Source organism: Parasteatoda tepidariorum, chromosome 8 (assembly GCF_043381705.1).
Source record: "Parasteatoda tepidariorum isolate YZ-2023 chromosome 8, CAS_Ptep_4.0, whole genome shotgun sequence".
Classification (NCBI taxonomy): domain Eukaryota; kingdom Metazoa; phylum Arthropoda; class Arachnida; order Araneae; family Theridiidae; genus Parasteatoda; species Parasteatoda tepidariorum.
The window spans coordinates 48,869,771-48,892,286 of record NC_092211.1 but is presented as its reverse complement, the minus strand read 5'-3'; the positions used below and the strand labels follow the sequence as shown (position 1 = coordinate 48,892,286).

General features: G+C 28.0%; 1 protein-coding gene across 4 annotated transcripts in view; it reads left to right on the top strand.

The window, feature by feature from the left end:
* The window catches only part of LOC107455136 (multiple PDZ domain protein), a 99,021-nt gene that overhangs the window by 71,672 nt on the left and 4,833 nt on the right, over positions 1-22,516 (top strand). For 2 of the 4 annotated variants that reach the window (XM_016072603.3, XM_071183861.1), the window contains exons 3-8: positions 7,042-7,145; positions 12,886-12,969; positions 14,777-14,903; positions 19,601-19,679; positions 21,457-21,487; positions 22,264-22,380. In XM_016072603.3, coding sequence (XP_015928089.1) covers positions 7,042-7,145; positions 12,886-12,969; positions 14,777-14,903; positions 19,601-19,679; positions 21,457-21,487; positions 22,264-22,380 — 542 coding nt within the window. Of the gene's footprint in view, positions 1-7,041; positions 7,146-12,885; positions 12,970-14,776; positions 14,904-19,600; positions 19,680-21,456; positions 21,488-22,260; positions 22,381-22,516 lie in introns of all 4 variants that reach the window. The other 2 variants (XM_016072601.3, XM_071183860.1) reach the window with 1 other exon arrangement.

The window sequence follows — 22,516 nt, the reverse complement described above, 5'->3', positions numbered from 1 at the left end:
ATGGTACAACGAAATTAATTGATAGTTCGACAAACAATATTTTAATTAATGCTCGACAACTCTGAGTTTAAGATTCAGAGGAATTTACGTATTTTTTTAAAAATTTCAGAATAAAGAAACGAAACAATATTTATAACAAATATCTTTGTTTTTGACAGAAAGATAGAAACATTTGCTTTTAATGTAAGCGGAATTCCTAAAATAGAAGCGGATTTAAAATTTTCCATCCTTTGAATATCAAAGCTCAGCCTGGAGTGAATTTTGCTTTTTTAATGTTTGATCGCAGTCAGAGTAATCCATTTCATGAAGTGCAATTGAAAAAAAAGCTTTACGGTACAGAAAACTTTTAAATTGGTTCCAGTAATGATTTCTTATTCTGAAGAATTCAGAAAGAAAGTAAGAGGAAACTTGTCAGATACTCCAAGTGAAATATGAATATCTTTGTTTTCACTTCTTAAAGGATCTCTTCACTAACATATTTTTGCAGGTCATCAATGCAGAAGTAAAAACTTCAGAAACTTTTTGATAAGACAAAGTGTATTAAAATAAAAAAAAAAGAAATCTATTGAATAAAAAAAGTTTTATTATTACTTAAGGAAGTTGGTTTATTTTGATATTTTCATACGGAATTGTTTTGTTAATTAAACCATTCAATTTTTTTATACTTCAAAGTAGAAGTATGAGAATTGTTTTTTTTTAGTTTAATTATAAAGATTTTAGAAATGATAGATTCAGCTAAAATAATATATGTGGGTATTAAAGTGGGTTGAAAAAATATATTTATTTTATATCTAATAGAGGTAGCGTGAAACAGTAGTTAACTGTGGTAGTATTTAGAGGTAGCCTTAAGTAGTATAATTAAGATGGTTTTCTGGTCTAGAAGTCTGATTCAATAGTCCCATTTTTAAAATTTCTTTAAAGTGAAATGAAAGTTATAAAATGATTTTCCTGTTTAATTTTAGTTATGTTAAAGTTTTTCTAGCCAGAGATAATTATAAATTATCATATAAAAATGATGGCGATGATAGAAGTGCAAGCTATGCACTAATGAACGGGCATTGGAACTCCATACTGTTTAATTTGAAGCAGATGAGACCAAAAATTAACGATTATGTATAAGAGTAGCTATAATAAAAATCAAAAGTCAAGAAAGTCAAAAATCTGTAAAGATTCATTGTTTACATAATGGTGCCCATTTAATGAAAAAGATACACAAATCGACTTTTTCTTGACATTTAAATGTACATAAGAAAAAAACTGCAATTTTGAAAAAGGTTCAATTTGTGATAATTCCAACAATAGTTGCATCTAATCTCTACAAATTTCCAAAGCAAAATTAAAATCGAGTATGTAGTTCTTTGTTCCTGATGTTCGAGAAACTCTTTTGGTTTTTGTAGACTTACCATCAAACGGGGAACCATACTGCACACTTTCTTCGAACTCATACACTTTGTTGGTATCCCCTTTTTCCTCGAAGGTCGCAAATCTGGCTTCCTTGATAGATGTAAATGCGCGGTGCTTCGAACGTCTGAAGCGATAAATCTGCGTTCCGTTGCGTCTATTGCAAAACTCGAGCGTCATGTTGACAATTCGAATAACCATGGCATCTGTCATGCTGGCAGTCTCCATAAAACCGTCGAAGATCACCGTAGCCAAATAAATGATCATTTTGACTCTTCCCTTAGGAAAATTTGCCATTGGTTTGGCATAAAAAATGTCATATTATATTTCGATGAGTTTTGGTTATGGTAATTTTTTACCATACACGAATGGTAAATTTTTGTTGTGTGTGTATGGGAAAAGTGTATGGTAATATTTTAGAGTAGGTAAAACCACATTGGGATATCTTTTGGTAGCTTTTTAATAAAGCAAATTTTTGCCACAAAATTATCGTGCGCTATAGTCATTGATTAATTTTTTTCCACAGACTATGGCAACATTTCTTGACAATCCTATGGAAGTTAGAAATAGGTCATTATTAAAATACCTAAAATTCCTAACAATTATAAGAAATATTTCTTTTTTTGAGGGCTAGTAATATCATTTAAAAGTTATAGTTTCTTTACAAGTCTATATCTGTACAAAATACTTGAATTGGAGCTTATAAATTTTACAGCATCAATGTGTCTAAGGTTTTGAAAGATTTATTAAGGAGACACAAAATATCAACTCAAAAGAGTCAATTCTGCATCTTTAATCAATCCATACTTTGTTGCTATTGATACGGAAGAAGATATTCTTTTAAGAGCACTCGAAGATCTAGCTTTTATATCGGAATCGTAAGACTATTGTATCGGAATCGATAAACTAAATTTATACATTTTCTTTAGAAATGTATGCATTCCTGGTAGTAAGCCTTTGGCTCTTTGTTGAGCAAAAGTTACCAATTCAGAGTTATGAAATTTTTCGGACTTTTTCAGTACTATAAAGAGCAACTTTTCCGTTTTGCTCCTAAAATATTTAAGACACTTTAATTTTTTAATCCACTCAGAAGATATCCTTATTTTATTTTATAACCGTCGTTGAACAGCCGACCCAATTTCATGGGTTTACGACTATAGTTCGTTCACCAGGAGTTGAGACTTGGCTCCACCTCCTCGGACGCAGAGTTTATTTCAGCGCGGGGAGTAAGAGGAAAAACATCTCCGTTGTTGAAATTGAGACAACCCTTAATTTGCGCCAAATAGTGTGAATTCTTTTTCACTTACTTTGCTTTATCATCTGCTAATATACCTTTTGTTACACTAGCTAATTAAATATAGTTTAAATTTAAAAACTGTTGTTCTCCCAGCGAAATGTCTCATAAAGGACAAACTATTCACTCAAAAGAAAGAAATATCATAAAAAATAGTGTAAAATATCATCAAATTTATGAAATATTCATTGTTAAAAAAATGCACATAAAGTTTGCGAAATAAATATTTTTGCCAAACGATCGCCAAATAGCAACATTATTCAGGATTGCTCACAACCTTCTCCCAAAAATAGCGAAATAGTATCGTCGCATACCACGTGATGAAGGCGGAGCCAAGTGCCAACTCCTGGTGAACGAGCTATACTAACGTTCAACTCCGTAGCCTTGTAATTTTGAACCAATCCAGAAGACAAGGAAACTCCTGGATCAGTACCCCCAGAGGTATTGATTTGTTGTGGGAACATGGAGGACTTTGAGACTCGACAGATTTAACGTGCATCAGTCACCATTTACTACATGGGGAGTCTTCGGCCGGCGAGGATCGAACCCACGACCTCTTGGATATGGGCCCAGCGCCCTACCGACCAGGCTATCCCGGCTTTGTACCAACATAATCTTAAGCACCAACATTATCATTCAGGTCATTGATGCAAGAATAAAAACTAAATGAATTCTGCAAGAACGTTTCACTCTTTTCAGATTTAAAAAGCTTCACGTTTATTTCAAAATGCTTATATTTAAATTTCATTTTTAGATTAAATAACCTTCACGTAATAAAAAAAATACATTGACATTTTAATAAATGTAACTAGGAATATGTGAATAAAATATTGAAATACAGCTTGTCAAAAGAGATATTTTTTACAAAAATAATAAAATAAAGCTTTTATGACAGCGAAAATTAAAGAGAGAGCAGAAGTTCAAATTCTAGTAAACGTATGAATATGAAATACAGCTTAAGGTATGAATATTGATTTTTTTCACATTTTCATAGCTTTGATTATGTTTAACACTTTCCCGCGATTTTCAGAGAAGAAAAAAATATCAGAAGCTTTTTTTATTAAGAAAAAGTGTACAATACTTTACTTTTTTCCCCTTGAATTTGTCTAAGATTTTCTTACATGCAAAAACTTTTAATTTCATATTGATATGAGTTATATTAAATTTAATTGTTTAAAAATAATTTTAAATGCTAAGATAAATAATTAAAACTTTTTTCAAAAGAAATTAAAATAAAACAAATTTTATTTTTTTAAAAAAAATATATAGATTTATATTATATAATAAATATGGATATCTTAGTTTTCACTGAATCTCTTCATCAATATGTCATTTCGAATCGTAAATTTTGAACTAAAAACTATTTAAACCAGAGAGAAATGTATTAACTTAGCGAAGATAGTGAAAAAAAAGTCTGGAATTAATAAAAAAAATTAATTTTATTTAGAAGATAAGTGATGTTTTTCTTTAAAAAAATGTGAGAAGTATTAAATAAGTAAAAGTGAAATTCATTTAAATTCAAGAACAACAAACTCATGTTTTAAAAGCTTCCATAAAAATAATCTCATATCTAAATCATTATTATCATCATATAGAGTAAAACTAAATGTACAGAAATGCTGAAACAGTCATTCCAAGTAACTTTCAATCTATACTGCTTATGTATTCAGGCTACAATTTGTTTATTATGTTAATCAATATTTACCTGGTTTGCATGACAAAAAGCTATCACCTGATGATAACTATATCTTATGTGTGGCGACTCAATTACTTTGCTGCAAACATTTCCGTACTTTGCATAATAAATGAAAATGTGGCACCTTGACTACATGTGTTTGAAAAAAGTATAAATCACGTTAACATTCTTTAATATAACTATTTTGTCTTCCATTTTAAGGAAAATTAAAATTCTTCTGATCTTATTGAAGCATTATCATGGTTGAATGTTTAACGTTTCAGATAGTTATTACTTAAGTACAAAATTTATTACCATTAAATATGACTTCAATGGTAATAACTTTTATTAACATTTATAATAGTTATTTTTTCTGCATTTATCGAACTTAATTACACTAACATTTATAGAAGTTATTTTTTTTCTACATTTATCGAATTTATTTTTACTAACATTTACAAACTTTTTTACTTTTATGTTTTTTTTATTAACATTATTGAAATATTTTATAAAATTCATAAAATGTCTGTTTGATGTTTAACATTTATGATCATTCATTCATATGTTATGCTTAGAATTATTAGAATTTTGGAAATTTGAGGAATTTCTAGCTTTATAATAATAATAAAAGAGAAAAAAAACAGAAGCGTAGAAATCTATTAGATATTATTTAGGAACATTTCATTCTTGCTACCATCTGTTATTTTCTCACAAGACTTAGAATTTTGTGTGTGTTCGAAACACACAAAAAAATGACTATGAGTTGCAGTTTAGGAATTTTCAAACAAATGGAATCCACGTTCAAAATCACATTAAACATCCGTTATTTTCATCCAAAATGTTAAAATCTCATCTTTCAATATTTATCTTTATATCTATATCTCAATAATTCTTAGCTACAAGTCACACTTATATTTATAGTGCAAATTTTGAAAATTCTCTAAAGAAACTACTAGACTACTATTAGAACTTGGATTGTTTTCATCCAAAAAGTTGTGAAATGGTTTAAAGCTTACATCGGGAAGAAAATAAACTGAGATGATTTGCTTATGGCTTGCACACAGAGATACATCTGGAGTTTTAAATGGAAGCTTACTTTAAAACAAAAATAAAAGTGCTATAAAGAGTCATAGATAAAAAAAAGAGAGGTGGAGAGAGAAAAAGTGTGATGAGCAATATCACACTGTAATTTGAGATTGGTTAGTTATGATTTTTTTAAAAACAGTCACATTAAAAAGACACATTAGACACATAATATGATTTTTTTTTAAATTTTACATTACAAAAACACATAGATGATTAGTTCAATTCAATTCATAGAGCTACACTTATTAAAAATAAAAATGAGACTTTTGAAATTTTTTATTAGGTTCGTTGAAAGTGTTAGAAAAGGAAACTTAGCCTAGTGAATTAAATATCTAATATTTCCAAATAAATTATCATTCAAAAACTACAATATATCTTTATATATCTATATATCTTTGTATCTTTATATATAAAATATATCTTTATTAGACTTACAAATTATTCGAACAAAAATTTATTGATTTACAATTGAAAAATAAAAGCCTGGGAAATAGTGCGGTGTTTTTATCCCTTTGAGGGGAGTTATGTTATAACGGCTATGTCAACCTTCATCTATCAAAAGGTACCTCGTAATAGAATCAAGTTAACATGTCTTATATACTAGTGGATTGGTATTTAATATTTATATTGGTAGGTACGCCACACCTTCATATTTTATTTTACATTTGATTATTTGTAATATTTCTAAATTTTTCATTCCCAAAAAATTCAAATTCAAAAATGATTTTAAAAAAATGTACTTATGTATTTTGTTTAGTATTTTTTAATTGTATGAGCATTATTATTTTCATTAAGCATTTAACGTTAATGAACTCTTTGTTACTAGCTCTGATATTTTTAACGATAAATTTTTATTAAAATGCATGGGTTACTTCTAAATGATATTTCTTTTTGCATCAAAAGTTATATTTTGAAATTCACTCATATTAATAAGATATTCTCTTAATGTTATTAAAAATATTTTTTACATTGTTTTGTGTCCATTTATTTTCAATGACTTTAATAATTGAAACTAATAAAATTGAACTAATAAAAACTACATAGATTTTCCATCCGCTTAAAATTCTAAGATAAATTACATTAAAACATTTAATTATACTATAAATTAATTTTTTGCTCATTAAAATAAGCAATATTTTAATCATGCTTTAAAAAATACTGGTATAAAATTTATCTGAAGTGTTTTTTTCTTTAAATAGAATGGAAATAACCCTATTTTATCATTCTTCTTTTTACATCCTGTCTAAATGCAAAATGTATTTTTATTAATTTTTATACATAGTTATCACACTAGTTAATAATGTCTAATAACAACATTGTTTTAAAAAAGACCTAGTTCTTAACATTTTTTTACTTTTTCAGAAGTTTATTTTAAAAAAAGATAGAACGATAAGAAAATTAAAAAATCTTTTGCAGTTTCAATTAATATTACAAAAATAAAAGTAAATAAAATAATTGAGTATTATTAATTTCAGAATTCTTCCAAAGAAACATTATGGTTATTCATTTATTATTCTGATTTAAATAGTTAAATTTAATTTTTGATTTCTTATGTATGGAATAATTTTTTTTTCTTCATTTGCAGCCCTAAGCAATATACAAGAGTTCGTTGAAACTACTATTGTACTGAAGAAAGATAAGAAAAATGAACTGGGAATTAGCATAGCTGGTGGTAGTGACTCTTATTTAGTAAGTTGCACATTATTAAAAAAATATTTAAGCTTGTTGAATCAAAAAATAGTTTGAATTTGCTGCAGAATTTTAATATGGTGCTAAGGTGAACCATATTGTCGGACTTGTGAAACTTAATTACTTGATACTCTGATACAATTTAAACGAAAAACAGGGTATAAATTATCGCATTAATTAATATTTCAGCAATTTTAAACCATCGTAATTTATACCAGCAATTTAAAGCAAAAGCAAATTTTAATTTTTTAATTTTTTTTTATTTAAACAAGAAATATACTGAATTTGTTTTTTTTTTAAAAAAAAAAGAAGTATATCCCTTTGCGGCAAAATTTTTATTACGCATATTTTCCATACTTTTCTTTATTTTGAATTAATTAGGGCCAAAATAATTTGAAAAATAATATTTTTAGCACTTTATTAATTTATGGTTATAAAGTACAACATGAAACATTGGTTTCTTTTCTTTTCGGAACAGGTAATTTCTTCTAAACACGGCTCATATGGTGCTAAGGTGAACCATATAGTCGGACTTGTGATGCTTAATTACTTGATACTCTGATACAATTTAAACGAAGAACAGGGTATAAATTAGTACCTTAATTAATGCTTCAGCAATTTTAAACCATCGTAATTTAAACCAAAATCAAATTTTCATTTTTTTATTTATATTTTTTATTTTTTATTTAAACACGAAATATACTGAATTTTTTTTAAAAAAAATTTAAGTACATCCCTTTGAGGCGGAATTTTTATTACACATATTTTCCATACTTTTTTTATTTTGTATTAATTAGGGCCAAAATAATTTTAAAACTATTATTTTTAGCATTTTATTGATTTATGATTATAAAGTACAACATGAAACATCGGTTTCTTTTTTTTTGCGGTACAGGTAAATTCTTCTAAGCACGGCTCATTTCTAAACAATATTATTTTTTTTAAATGCGCAGTTATTTAGATCTAAGTGAAACAGTTACCCATCATAGAATTTTTTTTAATTTTCAAAATCAATTATTGATAAATTTTTGAATGTGAATGAGAAAAAAAAATCAAATGACTTTTACTCTTATTATATTTAAATACTAGATACTCCGATAATCTAAAAGATTTTATTTTAGTAACTATTCGTTGGTTTCTTATGATTAAAAAATACCAAAATGTATTTCTGCTTGTAAATAGAGCTTCAGATAAAAATAAATTTATAAAAGAGATACCAGTGTCCCATCTGCGTTGAAAGGGATAAAAAGTTTCTTATGCTGAAAGAAATATTCATCGATGCATGCACAAAGTTGTTTAGGGAAACTTCAATATAAAAAAGAAGAAATTTTTTTTTATATGCACTGAGAAAGAAATCTAGTTAAAACTCTCAGAATATGGTAAAATTGAACAGCGTCTTTAGCTCTTTGAGAACACCAGATGCCTCAGTAATTTTTACCAAAACTCTTGGTAATGATTTTGATACAATTAAAAATAAAATTACAGTTTTCTAATATGTAGTGTGCTAATTTAATAATGTAGAAATTTTTTCTTGGTACTTTAGAGTATAACGTAAAAACCGTTTATTTGGTTAAGTTTACTTTTCAATTTTATATTATCCCCTATGCGTTTGGTAATAAAATTTTTTATTTTGAGAACCAGAATTTCCGTTAAACCGTTACTATATGAAAGGAATATTTACCAATTTAATGGTGTAAATGCTGCTATATATTTTGATTTATATTACCAGAACTATGGTTTTTACCAGAAATGGCCATACACAAAAATTTCATAATTTTACCAGAATTTTTTTTTCCGTTTGTGGATTGCTCTAGCAAATGTGTGAGATGTAAGCAACACACAATGTATGGGTAAGATTATCAGCAATAATTTTTTTGTGCAAATTCATCTAAAATTTACTAGATGTTCTTTATAAATCAGGAACTTAGTGAGAAAATATTGAAAGAACGTAAATTATCTTTTGCTATAGGGTACACATTTTTTTAATTAAAATTATCGATATGCAAAATTTATTTTTATAAAATTTTTGATTCGTTATTATATTTTTGGTAATGAAAAAAATATATTTATAACAACATCAATCGCTTCTTCGAAATGAAAATGACTTCCACGCGAATTTCTTTTTAGATAAAACAATAGCCCAAATTCCCTCAACGCAAGTAAGTTGAGAGTAATTTCTATCACTTTAATGCGTTTTTGTTCAAGCCTCTGAACTGTTAAGGCTATTTTTCGAGGATTCCGTCCTGAAATGATTATTTTTCGAGAATAACATGATTTTTTTATAACTATTGTGAATTTGCAACTGTTACTTTTAAGATCAAATTTAGCATATCTAAAGCCAGCGCTGTCTACGCTTATTTTGAAAATGGCACAAAACGTCAATATACAGTTTTGTGAAAATGAAAAGCGATTTTGGTCTCATTTTTTAATATTTAAAAACTTACTCCAATGCTGCATTACTTGGGCTCATAATTGGTAAAACCTGAGAATAAGGCAGTGGTTTTGATAACTTTCATCTAGGTGGGAAAATGTCACCAAGTTGGTGATTTTTCCAAAAATTCATAAAATGTCAAAAGTTGGTGCGACAGAGCTTTGAAAAACGGCGTTTATCTAGCTGGATGGGAAGCACCATTGTCATGGTAAAGCATAAATACTCTAACGTTTACTTCCAGTAGAATTCCTGAAAGACATTTAGTGGTGTACCAACCTGCTGTTACCGTCTTCTGTCCTTATTAATGTGTAATTCTTCCTATATAATTTTATGTATGGCCTACGAATCCGATCTCAAGTTCTTTCTGTATCTTTTGGAGGTTGTAATAACTTGCATTCATTAACATTTTAAGTATGGCAGACTCGTTATATGAGATTACTGCTGACAGCAGCCTTCCTGAAAAGGATTGTGGTTTCAGAGAAATTCAGAAAAAACTATCTGAATACAGTAGCACAAAATTTACAAATCATAATTGTAGCCGCTAGAAGCATTCTTTTAGATTTAATCCCACTTAAAATCATAAAGAAAAAAGACATAACACGATAATGTTTTTACGTCAGCTACATATGTTCTTCTGTCTAAAATTTATTCAACGCTACACAATCTGAAATTATCATTAAAAAATTGTCTGCTATGCTATATTCGTTTGTATTTTCAAATTAAATCGCTATTTTTTTTGTTCCACCTCCTCTGCGCGGTTCTCAAAAATATCAGAATGACCCTCACATTACTGAATATTTCCTTTCGTTTTAAAGGAAGGTCACAAAAAAGAAATGATAATTCTCAATTAAACATTAGTTTTTTTGTAAATTGAGAAGTTTCTATTGTTTTCATAAAACGTTTTAAGTAAATCTGCTCAATTATTATGCAAGATTCATTTTAATTTCATTTCATTAGAAGAGGAATATTTAAATGCCTTAAAATTATATTTTATCACATAATAATTTTCCAAATAAAACTGTAGAAATCTCATGCAATATATCATAACATTTCCCTAAAGTGAAATGCTTGTGACATTTTTCTTAAGCTTGTTTGAATAATGAATAATAATATTTTGACATTAACTATTTTAAATATTGACTTTTCTGATCCACGCTTAAAGAAATACATTTTCTCCAATTTATTATTTTCGAAACATTCCTGAAATTAAAAATATTTTTTACGAATAGTATACGTTTTCTAAAAGTGTTTAATTATTCATTTTGACATAATGACCAATTTTAAGATGTAAATAAATAAACGAAACGAAAAAATGCTAATTGCAAAATTAAATAGATATTTAATTATAACTCTTTTAATGCGATAATGAAACTAATAACATTTAAGGTATCCGACTACCTTAAAAAAGAGGATTTTCACAAAAAATCTCTTTTTTATTTTATTGCTTTATAATAATGCCCAATTTTTCTAGTTTTAAAAACTGTTTTGTTTTTGAATGCACGTCAAGCAGAACTTTAGTTATAGCTATTTTAGTAACAGATGACAGCTGTCCAACTTACCGGAAATTACAAAAATGAAGCCGGTAGTAGGTAATAGTTTCGGTTCCATTTCTATTTGTGTGTTTATTTTTCTTAGATATTTAATTTTTAAAAGCTCTTAAACTCACGGCTAATAATCTGAATTATATTTTAATTAGATTTTACGTTTCGTGGTTACTGTTTGTGGGTAACATGAAAAGTTAGCATATTTTCTGATAGTTTGTTTACATTTGAAGCGTACTTTCTATATCTTGATTTTGATTTGTTTTGAAGAAATTTATTGATTTCTTTCAAAAAAATTTGTTATTTATTTTGATGAATTTATTGAAATGGGTAAAGGACGTACTTCTCGATCTAAGAAACGTAAATATTACGGTAATCAACATGCCACCAAAAGCGATGATTTGAGTAAAGTTGATTATACCATTTATTCAAAATTGTGTAAAGCAGATGAATCTATTACTTCAAGCTCTTCAAAATTATCGATTTCTATGGATGTCAATAAAGAACTGATGCCTTTGGATAAAAACAATCTGTGTGGCAATCGAATAATTGATATTGAGATCCTAATGGTGATATTAGCTTCATTATGTTGTCCGGTTTGCTATGATAACAAATTGCATTTAGAAGAAAATTCTAGATTTGAGCTATTATAAATATTATAAAAAATATTTTTTACTTCTAATTATTAATAAAAACTATATTTAGACATATATATTAAAGTGTGAAAATACAGTAAGATGGTTGTTTAATAAAAAATTGTTCCTGTGTTAAATGCTTTATAAGTAGTAGACTTTTGATGTTATTCACTAAATACTTTAAAATATCGCTAAATAATACGTTAAAATATCGCTACGTTAAATAAAACTAAGAAAATGTGTGAAGGAATGTGCCCCCTATAAAATATAATAACTTCCTACTGACAAACATTCATAGTTTTTAGAAAAAATGTAATTATAAACTTTAATTGTGTTTTTCTCAAAATGACAATTTTGCTGTTTTTTGTCTACGGAAAACAAGATAACTCAACTAATTATAATAAATTTGTCTTCAAACTTTCAGAGATTGTTTCTTGTATTGGTGGTTATGTAACAGACCTCCAGAATTCAGATAACTGTATTATTTTTTGTTTTATGAGATATTTTGCAGTAGATAATGTGAAGAAAATGTGAAAAAAAATGGAAAAATATGCTTAACACTCCATAAATTTTTTTAATTTCATGCTATCATTTAAGTTGAGGTTCATAACACTTCAGAGGGTTATACGAAACGGCTCAAAAAGTTTGATAGCTGCATGTACAATAGTTTTTTGTGTAGAGTGTTTTCCGTTAATGAGTTATTTTCATTAAAATTATCTAAAAAATACTCTTTAAACAAAAAATTTCCTGTATATTAAAATTTTCTCTATTAAATATGTTTATTTAAATTAATATACAATATAAATTGCAATAATGTTGTGAAAAATATTTATTTTTCAAAAATTTTGTCCCGAAGGTAGTCGGATACCTTAAATTCAATGAATTATAATGTGACAATATAGAATGCAATTATAATATGACAAATATAAATAGCTTATCTCGAATTAAGGATCAAAATTTTTTTAGAAGAACTTTATATTTAATTTTATAAAATTCAATTAATATTTAATTTAAATTGATATGCAAATTAACGTATTATATTCATGAATATGCTTATCGTTTATATGCTATATATGTAGTAGTATTTTATTTGTCTAAATGATTTTGTATTCTGATATTGCAAATTATTTTAGGAACAAATTTGTGTTTTGGAAGTGCACAAGGATGGTATTGCATACTCAGATGGAAGACTTCGAAAAGGTGATGTTATATTAGCGGTAAGTATAAAAATTATTTTAAATTAAATATAATAAAATAAATGCAATCCAGATATAAAGATTAAAGCTTGACGGTATAGTCAAATAGTTTATCTAAATAAATCAATTTTAGTGAGTTTAAATTAAACTGTTATATATTCTCTTAGAAAAATTGACTCATTATTGAGCCATAATGTCGGTATCTTGTATCGATCAAATTTGCAGCAACCATAATGGGATATAAAATTGTGACTTCAAGCAAATTAGATGAATTAATTGAATGATTAATTGCAGCAACCATAATGGGATATAAAATTGTGACTTCAAACAAATTTGATGAATTAATTGAATAATTAATTGCAGCAACCATAATGAGATAACCAAATTTGCAGCAACCATAATGGGAAATAAAATGGTGACTTCAAGCAAATTAGATGAATTAATTGAATGATTAATTGCAGCAACCATAATGGGATAATCAAATTTGCAGCAACCATAATGGGATATAAAATTGTGACTTCAAGCAATTTAGATGAATTAATTGAATGATCAATTGATGATATCAAGTTTAAAAACTGATGTATTGGAAATTTTAAAAAATTGCTCGATGTTGAGTAATAAAATCAGTACCTAGGATCGCCACATTGCTTCAGCCTTAAAGGGATATTAAATTGAACCATTAAGCGAATTCGGTGAATTAATTGAACTTTAATACCTTGCTATACATTTTAAAAATTAAATTAATAGGAAATTTAAAAAAAAAATTAACCAATTTTGTGCTATAACATCGATATCTCGAAATCGCTCTTATTTGCTATAACTTTAATGGGATACAAAATTGAACCAATCATTGAATTATCTGAATTACTTGAAATTTAATATCGTGTCTTATTACTTTAAAATTAAATGTTTTGGAAATTTGCAAACTGTCTCAATGTTGAGCTAGAATTTCGGTGCCTTTGAACGCAACATCGCTTTAATTTGTTGCAACCTTAATACAATATAAAATTAAACCAATAAGCGAATTACAGGAATTAATAGAACTTTAAAACCTTGTAATCAAGTCTAAAAATTAATTATTTTGGAAACTTAAAAATTGGTTCAGTGTCGAGAATATGATTGGTTCATGAAACATAAGATCACTCTAATTTGATGCGCCTTTATTGGGATATTAAATTGAATCTAGAAATAAATTACATGAATATATGAGCTTAAATGCTGTGTAAAGAAAGTTTAAAAAAATTAACTGTATTGTAAATTTAAAAAAAAGATAGCTTAATAATATCGGCTCTTTGGGACATAATATCGCTTGAATTTGCTGCAACCTTAATGGCATATGGACGCCCGGTGGCTTAGCGGTAGCGCTTCGCACTGTCGTGCCACAGGTGCCTGGTTCAATCCTCGGGCCGGGCAAGGTTGACTCAGCCTTTCATCCCTTCAGTGGGTCGATAAATGAGTACCAAGCATGTTTGGGAACTAAACACTGGGGGTTTGCGTTTGGCTGCCCACCTGACCGGAACATTTGCTCCTGCACCCCAGAGCCCAAAGTCAAGAAAACTGAGTTGGGAACAGTAGGCCTTGGCCCTCTATGAGCTGTCGCCACTGAGTTTAGTTTAATGGTATATAAAATTGGACCTTCGAACGAATCAATTGAGTTTTAATGTCGTGTAAATAGCTTCATTCTGCATGATGATACTACTTAACTTAGTACCTTGTGAAAGTTTATCTGATAAAAATATTTCTAACATTAGATAATTCATTCATTAGAGAAACTCTAAAAGTTTGAATTTTGTCTCAGACACTCTATTTTTATTCATCACTTGTTTAGGTTAACGACATGTCTTTTCGAGAAGCTTCTCTGACTGATGCAGTGAGATGCTTGAAAGAGACACCCTCTCCAATCCGGCTGATTATCCTTAGAGAGAATCCTCAGGCTCTTTTCACCACCAACGAGAGTACGTGTTCGGCATCCAGGCAAGACTTCCTACACTATCTGTCACTATATCCCCATCAACTGCACACTACAATACCTGATCCCTGATTCCTATTCTTGATCAAATTACGAAGAAAACAGATGTATAAAACTTTTATATTTAGCCAGTAGTGGCTAGTATTACCTTATAAGGACGATTTTAGAAACTCATAATCACTGAGGCATTACCTTTTGTTGATATAGATTTGATGTAAATTGTATTAGATATTTCCAATTTTGTTTTACCTGCTTGGTTGAGAGAAATAATCACTTTTTTTTTTCAAGTAGTTACAATCAAGAAGAAAGAGTCTCTATATTTATAAATTTATTTATTTATATGGTCCGAAGAAAACATATTTTAAAACAGTTGTAAAAATTATTTTTTCCAAACTTTTTTATGATTTTAAATTTTAATAGATTTTTGATATTTTGCTTCTCGTCTCAAATTGTTACGTTTTTTTTTATTCAAAATTCATTAAATGATATTTAAGTTAATGAGAATCTTTCAAAATAATTTTTTAGAATATTTTAATTTAATTTTACATCCTTTTTTTTTAATATCAAAAGTATTATTGAAAAAGAGTGACTCGGGAATTAACGGGTTATGACTAAAACTGTAAAAGCAAAAGGAAGTTCTAAACAAAATAACTTATTTACTTTTTAAAAAAAAAATTTCTTAAAAAGCTTTTGTGTTCTTTTTAAAAAAAACGAATGTCTCCCATAATCTTAGTTCATTTGCCCAAATAATAGTCACCTATTTAAATGCATTACTAGCAACATATTCTCATTCTTTCAGGCAATGTGAGTTAATAGAAGATATTTTAAATCTTAAGCCTAACAGTAAACAGTTGACAAAACCAACAGTTTTATAGTCACTTCATGTGATATATGCTTATTTTGTAATAAATATTTCATTCGAAATATTCAAAATATAAAAGAAAAATTAAAATAATATCCATTAAATAACTATAGCTTGAATTCAATGCAATGTTATCTCAGATATAGTTCAAACTTAATAAGTATTGTAAGAACGAAAATAAATCAGGATAACTTAAGCAATAATAAAAAGTAGTAAGTTAAAGAAAATATATTAAAACTCAATCTGCATTTTTAGATCTGTTTTTGAGTAGAGAGAGTTTAGAGTATTTATGAAGAGAGATTGTGAATCATGTGCGAGAAAAAATAAGGTAGAGTTGGGTTGAATTTAGACTTTAAAAAATTACGTATTAAATTACAGTAGAAAGTACTGGTATTCTAAGTGCACTATCGATAAAATAAATTTTTACCTTAAAATTTATTACCATATTTTTTCCCAGTAATATTTATTTAATTACAATAACTCAGTAGTTTTACAGTAAATGTTTATGTAAAAACTATGGTATATTGTATTAAGTAAATTTTTACCGTAATTTGATCCAGAATTTTCTACAGCTCACCCGTTACGGGATGAAAAAATGTGAAGGAATTTAAAGTGTATCGTTTGCCCAAAAGATATTCCTTCTGTTTAATTAATTTTGATTTATGGAAAATTTTAAGAATGAATAGAATATCGAGTTCAATGCTTTGGTTAGATATGGTGAAAAATGTTCTTAATATTTAAATAAATGTCATTTCAATATTTACGGTATCTTCAATTTTAACACTCTGTACAATAATTTTGAAATTTAACTAATAATATATTGACTTAATAAAATGATTCTGAGCGAATTTAATTTGCCGTAGAATTATGAATACGGCATGGAGCATTGCATCTGTGGGAATTAATTATCGACTATGCCAACCTTCATCTACCAAAAGGTACCTCTCGATAGAATCAAGTTAACATGTCTTATATACTAGTGATTCGGTATTAAATATTTATAGTGGTAGTAACGACACGCATGAAACACGATTTAAAGCATTTCTTAAAGACGTTCTGTATTTTTTTACCGATAAAGAAATATATTAAGCAAACATACATGTAATATTTTTTTTTACTTTGAACTAAATTCCATCAAAGTTTAAAAAAATATTGAAAGTTCAGAATTCTATTTCATAATACCACCGATTAAACCTATTTATCTATTTTACTTCTTTTCAATTAATATATATATATATATATATATATATATAAATATAATCTTTTAATCAAGCACATGATTTCAGCGTATAATAAAATTGAACCTGTTTTCAAGTACTTTTAAATAGTTGAAATTGTCAATAGTTGCTAAAATAGTTGAATAGTGTNTATCTATATATATCTGCATAGTAAGATTATCCTGTGTTTAGCAGTATGGTTTACAAGAAATAATCTAATTTTTAAGTCATATTTACTTTCAGAAACCTTATTGAAAATAATCAAATAAAATAATAACTAAAAGTGGATTTTTGTTGTAATTTTGTAAAAACAAGTGCAAAAAATTTCTTTCTTTTCATTCATATCTTTTCGTGTTATCAAAATAACATAATTTAAGTAAAAAATAATACGAAAAAAGTTTGATTCATTGATATAAATAAATATTTTCCAAAGTTTTTTTTCTTTAAATATCTATATACTTATTCATATACCTTGGAAATAAGAGCTAAGAAAGTTATTTTGTTGAGTTAAAAAATTTGAAGTGGAGCTTTAAAATGATTTCACCAGTAAGTCACTAATTTTCAGAAATTTAGCTAATAACTAAACTCTGTGCATAAGTTGAGAAGTTATGAAAGGTTTTCTTAGTAGAATGCTAGTGAGTAATAAGAACTTATATAAAAAAAATAATTAACATAGAATCTTAATTTTAGATTTCATAAAGCCTGTCCTGTCCATGTAGTTATTCTTGGGTAGGTTCGTATAGAATATAAACTTCAGGTCATTTTTTTAATTGTTTTTCTATAGCTTGTGCTTAGATATATATGTTATCTTTTCAATTTCTAAGCTCCAAATGTTACTAATATTAATTTCGACACTTTCCATATTTAATGAACATCGTTTAAGCAACGCGAATTAAAAGACGTACAACATTCTTATGTACATGGCACAAAAGAAAAAGAAAAAATAAGAAAATAAAACACGCTGAATAATCTTAATAATTCGAATGGGGGACCTTAAGTACGTAATTGTTACCACAAACAATATTTTAAGTTACGAAATCAGACACAAAGACTTATTTTCTCGAAATAAAACCTACATTTTCTTCGACAAATTCCTGTCTACCAAAATATAAGGGATAGCCGCAATCTGAAAAAACATGGTTCAAGTAGTTTTGTTCAGAAGAGCATACGGAAATGTGAACCTCTAAATGTTAATTTTTCTTTTTGTGTATTTCACTGTATTTTGGATGCTTCTTAAAATAACTGAAAATTTGTTCACAGAATTGTCAAATTCATTTATCTAAGGATGATTTTTTTGCAAATTTTTTTTTTTAATTATTGATTATTTTTTCAATAATAATCAAAAGGTTTTGATTAGCTAGTTATGCCAATTTCTACCTTATTTTAACGAATATGATTTTATATAGAAAAATACAAAATTTAAACAAAATCGGTCAAATATTACCTGGAAAACTGACATTTTAAAAAAAGAAATCAGATATAAAGTTGGATTTCTCAAGAACTATTCAACCGACTGCAGTCAAATTTTGCATTTTGCCGTAAGAAATATTCGTTAAAATGACATAAAAATTTGTGTTCCATACAATACAATTTCGTTTCTTCTATTATTAAATAAATAAAAAATTAAAAAATAAAAAAATAATAAATAAATTACAATTTATTTTTCGTATTGAACTGTCTCTAGGTATACAAATTAAATATTTTTTTGCAAAAATATTTTAATTCTCCTAAGAAATTCTCGAGATGTGTTGACGTATGCCGGTTTAGGCAGAGAGGGTGCAATTGTTCTTGTTTTCCAGTGGCGCCATGTATGACCAAGAACTCAACTTCTGCCACATCATACGTCGCACTCGTTTATAGGGTGGACCCATTCATACATCCATTCATTCATCCACAGATCGTAATTTTGACCTGAATCAGAGAACGATCAATCTCTAATCCAGTACCCGCAGAGGTATTGATTTGTTATGGGAACATGGAGGACTTTTGCGACTCGACAGATTTAACAAGCATCAGTCACTTTACTACACGGGGAGTCTTCAGCTGGCGGGGTTCGAACCCGCGAACTCTCGGACATGGGTCCAGTGCCCTACCGACCAGGCTATCCCGGCCCTCGAGATGTGGTGAAATGCACAAAAAGTAAGCATTTAGAGGTGATAACTTTGGACCGCTCTCCTAACCTATCGTTTCGGATCATATTTCTTAGATTGCGACTGCATTTTGTGGGTCATTAATAAAGCACTCCGTCGAAAAATAGGTATGTTTATTCAGAGAAAACACGTTTTTGTGATAAAAACCATCGGCACTGACTATGTAGTTTATTTAAGTTCACTTCCTCAAACTCTTAAGATTGTGTAATATCTAAACAATGAAACAAAATTTATTAAAGTTATTTTATTTATTTATTTATTTTTTTTTGCTCGTGTGTTGTAAATAAGTTGGAGCAAATAAAAAAAATCATGTGCAAGTGATAAGAAGGGGATACGTAACTTTTCTTTTTTTTTCTGAAATTATAAAAAAAAAAAAAAAATATTTAATTAACATTTAAAGAAAATGCATGCATTTTTCTTGGAATACCTTTTATTTATAACTTCTTTTTTTTAGCACCCACGAAATTCATTACAGTAGAATTAAGAAAATTCAGTATAAAAGACAGTATTGGAATCAGTATTATGCAGAGAACGTAAGTACATAAATGTAGCAGTATTATAGATTTATTTGAAATTTATATTGGAAAAAAGTATGTCAAGAAATTAAATTTTCGGGACAAATTGCTAAATAAGATAAACGAAGTAACATAATTAAAATCAGAGTAAAATTTTGAAGGCGAGGACTGTTAAATAAACATTTGAAAATATCATTGTTATCATTTTAACAACTTCACATAATTAAAAAGTAATTAATATTTAACTTTCGATAATAATTGCACCCATTAACTCTCAAATGTTTTACTAAAGTAAGAATAATGTAATATTAGTAAAACAAACTATTATAACTTTTATTTAAAAAGTTTAATCACTCAGAAAATTAGTTTTACTTACTTGTTATAGATAACTGAGAAATAAACTTCAACACTACAATTCCTGAAAAAAAGCATGAAATTTAAGCTACTTATAAATTATTGGTATAGTTTCTGACAGCACAGGATTTTCATTTAAGAGTACTGGTCCACTGGTGCTCGCGCTCCCGTGCCACATCTCCCGGGTTCGATCCTCGGTCCGGACAAGGTTGACTCAGCCTTTCATTCCTTCAGTGGACCGATAAATGAGTACCAAGCATGCTTGGGAACTAAACACTGGGGGTTTCGCGTTCGGCTGACCACCTAACCGGAACATCTGCTCCTGCACCTCAGAGCCCAAAATCAAGAAAACTGAGATGGGCACAGTAGACCTTGGCCCTCTATGGGCTGTCGCTCCACTGAGTTTAGTTTAGTTATAAATTATTGGTACAGTTTCTGATAGCACAGGATTTTCATTTAAGAGTACTGGTCCATAAAAAATTTACTTCACTTCAATGATTTCTATTATCACTTTGACTAACAATATGTTTCAATGTAATTTAGATAACAGAAAATAAATTCATTTTTTCTTCATTTGACTATTTTTGTAATTTTCCAACGGGTCATTTTCTATGATATAAATGGCTTTTTTCTTAGAGGGCACGAAAGAAAATTAATAATTTTCACATAACGTATTAGCATTCGAATAAAGGTTTTGCCATGATAGTTTAAGTACTTAAATGAGTAGAAATTACATTTGGTTTTTATAACAGTTATACTTAAAGTAACTTGCACCACTATTACTTACAATTCCGTTAAAGCTAGACAAAAAATGTGTTGGAAAACACACATTAGAAAAGCAATTAAACTTAATGCTGCCCAAAGCAGCCCAGTGGTCAGCGTATCGGACTTCCGCCTGGAGAGACGGTGGTACGATTTTCAAACCTCACCGGGAACCACCGAGTGCATAAAATGTACTTGTGCATAAAGTCTGTGAATTGTTACAAAATACTGTGTTACATGGTGCAATGACCAGGAAAAAATCTCTTTATTTTTTAAATTGATGTCTAAATCGGGGACTCGCAAATGACTGGTGCTGCGATCTATTCGGGAGCCTCTGAATTAAGTTGCACTTTCACCCTAGCGGTGCTCTCTTGTCAAACGAAAAGTTCTCTGCCCTGATTTTATTCATAAAGTCAATGACTGGCAAACTTGGCTTGTCCAAGTGTTATTAGAAGCAAGAACAAAAAACGTAATGATGCGTCAAGATTTTTTTTCTTAAAACTATTACATACATTCATAATACATGTATTCATAAATATTTCTATATTAGTTCATTTAATCAAAATACAATACAAATTTAGCATTTATTTAACAATGTATCATTTTAAACCTGTTGTTTTATTTTTGTATTATGCTTGTTCCTTTTTACTGATTTTTAAGGACAAATATTTTTTTGCAGAAATGGCCGTGGCGTCTTCGTTACCTACGTAGTAAGTTTCGTTTGACTAATATTAAATTGTTTGTAATTCTAATAGTTAAATTAGCATTGTTTTTATTCGTTTTGTTATATTATATGAAAAAACATTTCATAAACATTTTGCATTTTTTTAAGCAAATACTTTCTTTCTGGAAATCATTTATTTCTCCATACGTAACAATAAACTACACATAGTTTTAAACTAATATTCCTTTATACCTTACATTCCTTAATTAATTTCATTTTCAACCAATATAATTTAATACTTCGTACAAATTAATTAGTTGTCAAAGGTCTCAAGTGTCAGAAAAACTGTTACTAAGATTGTTTAGAAATATAATAGTAATAACAGAGTTGTATAACTATAGACTGTGAGTTAAGTTTTATTACTTCCATTTCGAAACAAAACGGAAAAAAATTCTTCAGTGTCGAAAAACAAAGAAAGGAATCGAAATTTCAAACTAGTTACAATAACAAAGAAAAAAAATGGTCAACAGAACGGAGAATTAATTTTCTTTGAAAAAGAAAAATTTATCTGTTCCGTTCTAAGATTATTTTCGATTTTTTTACGAAGTTTGAACTTTATTTATTTACAACAATATTAATTCTTTCTTTCCTTTGATTTTATCCGTATATGTGTGAAGTAAAGTAACGAATATATATACAGCTATTTTATTTATTTTCAATGTATGAACTGATATATTTTGTCTAGCATGAATTTTGTGTTAGATCTATTCCATTTATTTAAAAAATGGTACACCGGATTTGATGTATATATTGTTGTAGCAGCCCGGCAGCATTGCTGCAACTCATGGACGTCGAATTTCTCAAGGTGATCAAATACTTGAAATTAATGGACACAACGTTAGAGAGAGTAACCAGAAAGATGTTGCAAATATGATTGAGGTATTTATGAAAATTTTGACGTTACATAATTTTTGATAGTAAGACTATTAAATCAAATTGAAATTCATAATTATTTATTTATTCTTTCTTTTTCCCTATTTATACATGTATAGTACACTCATGGACAAAAAAAAAT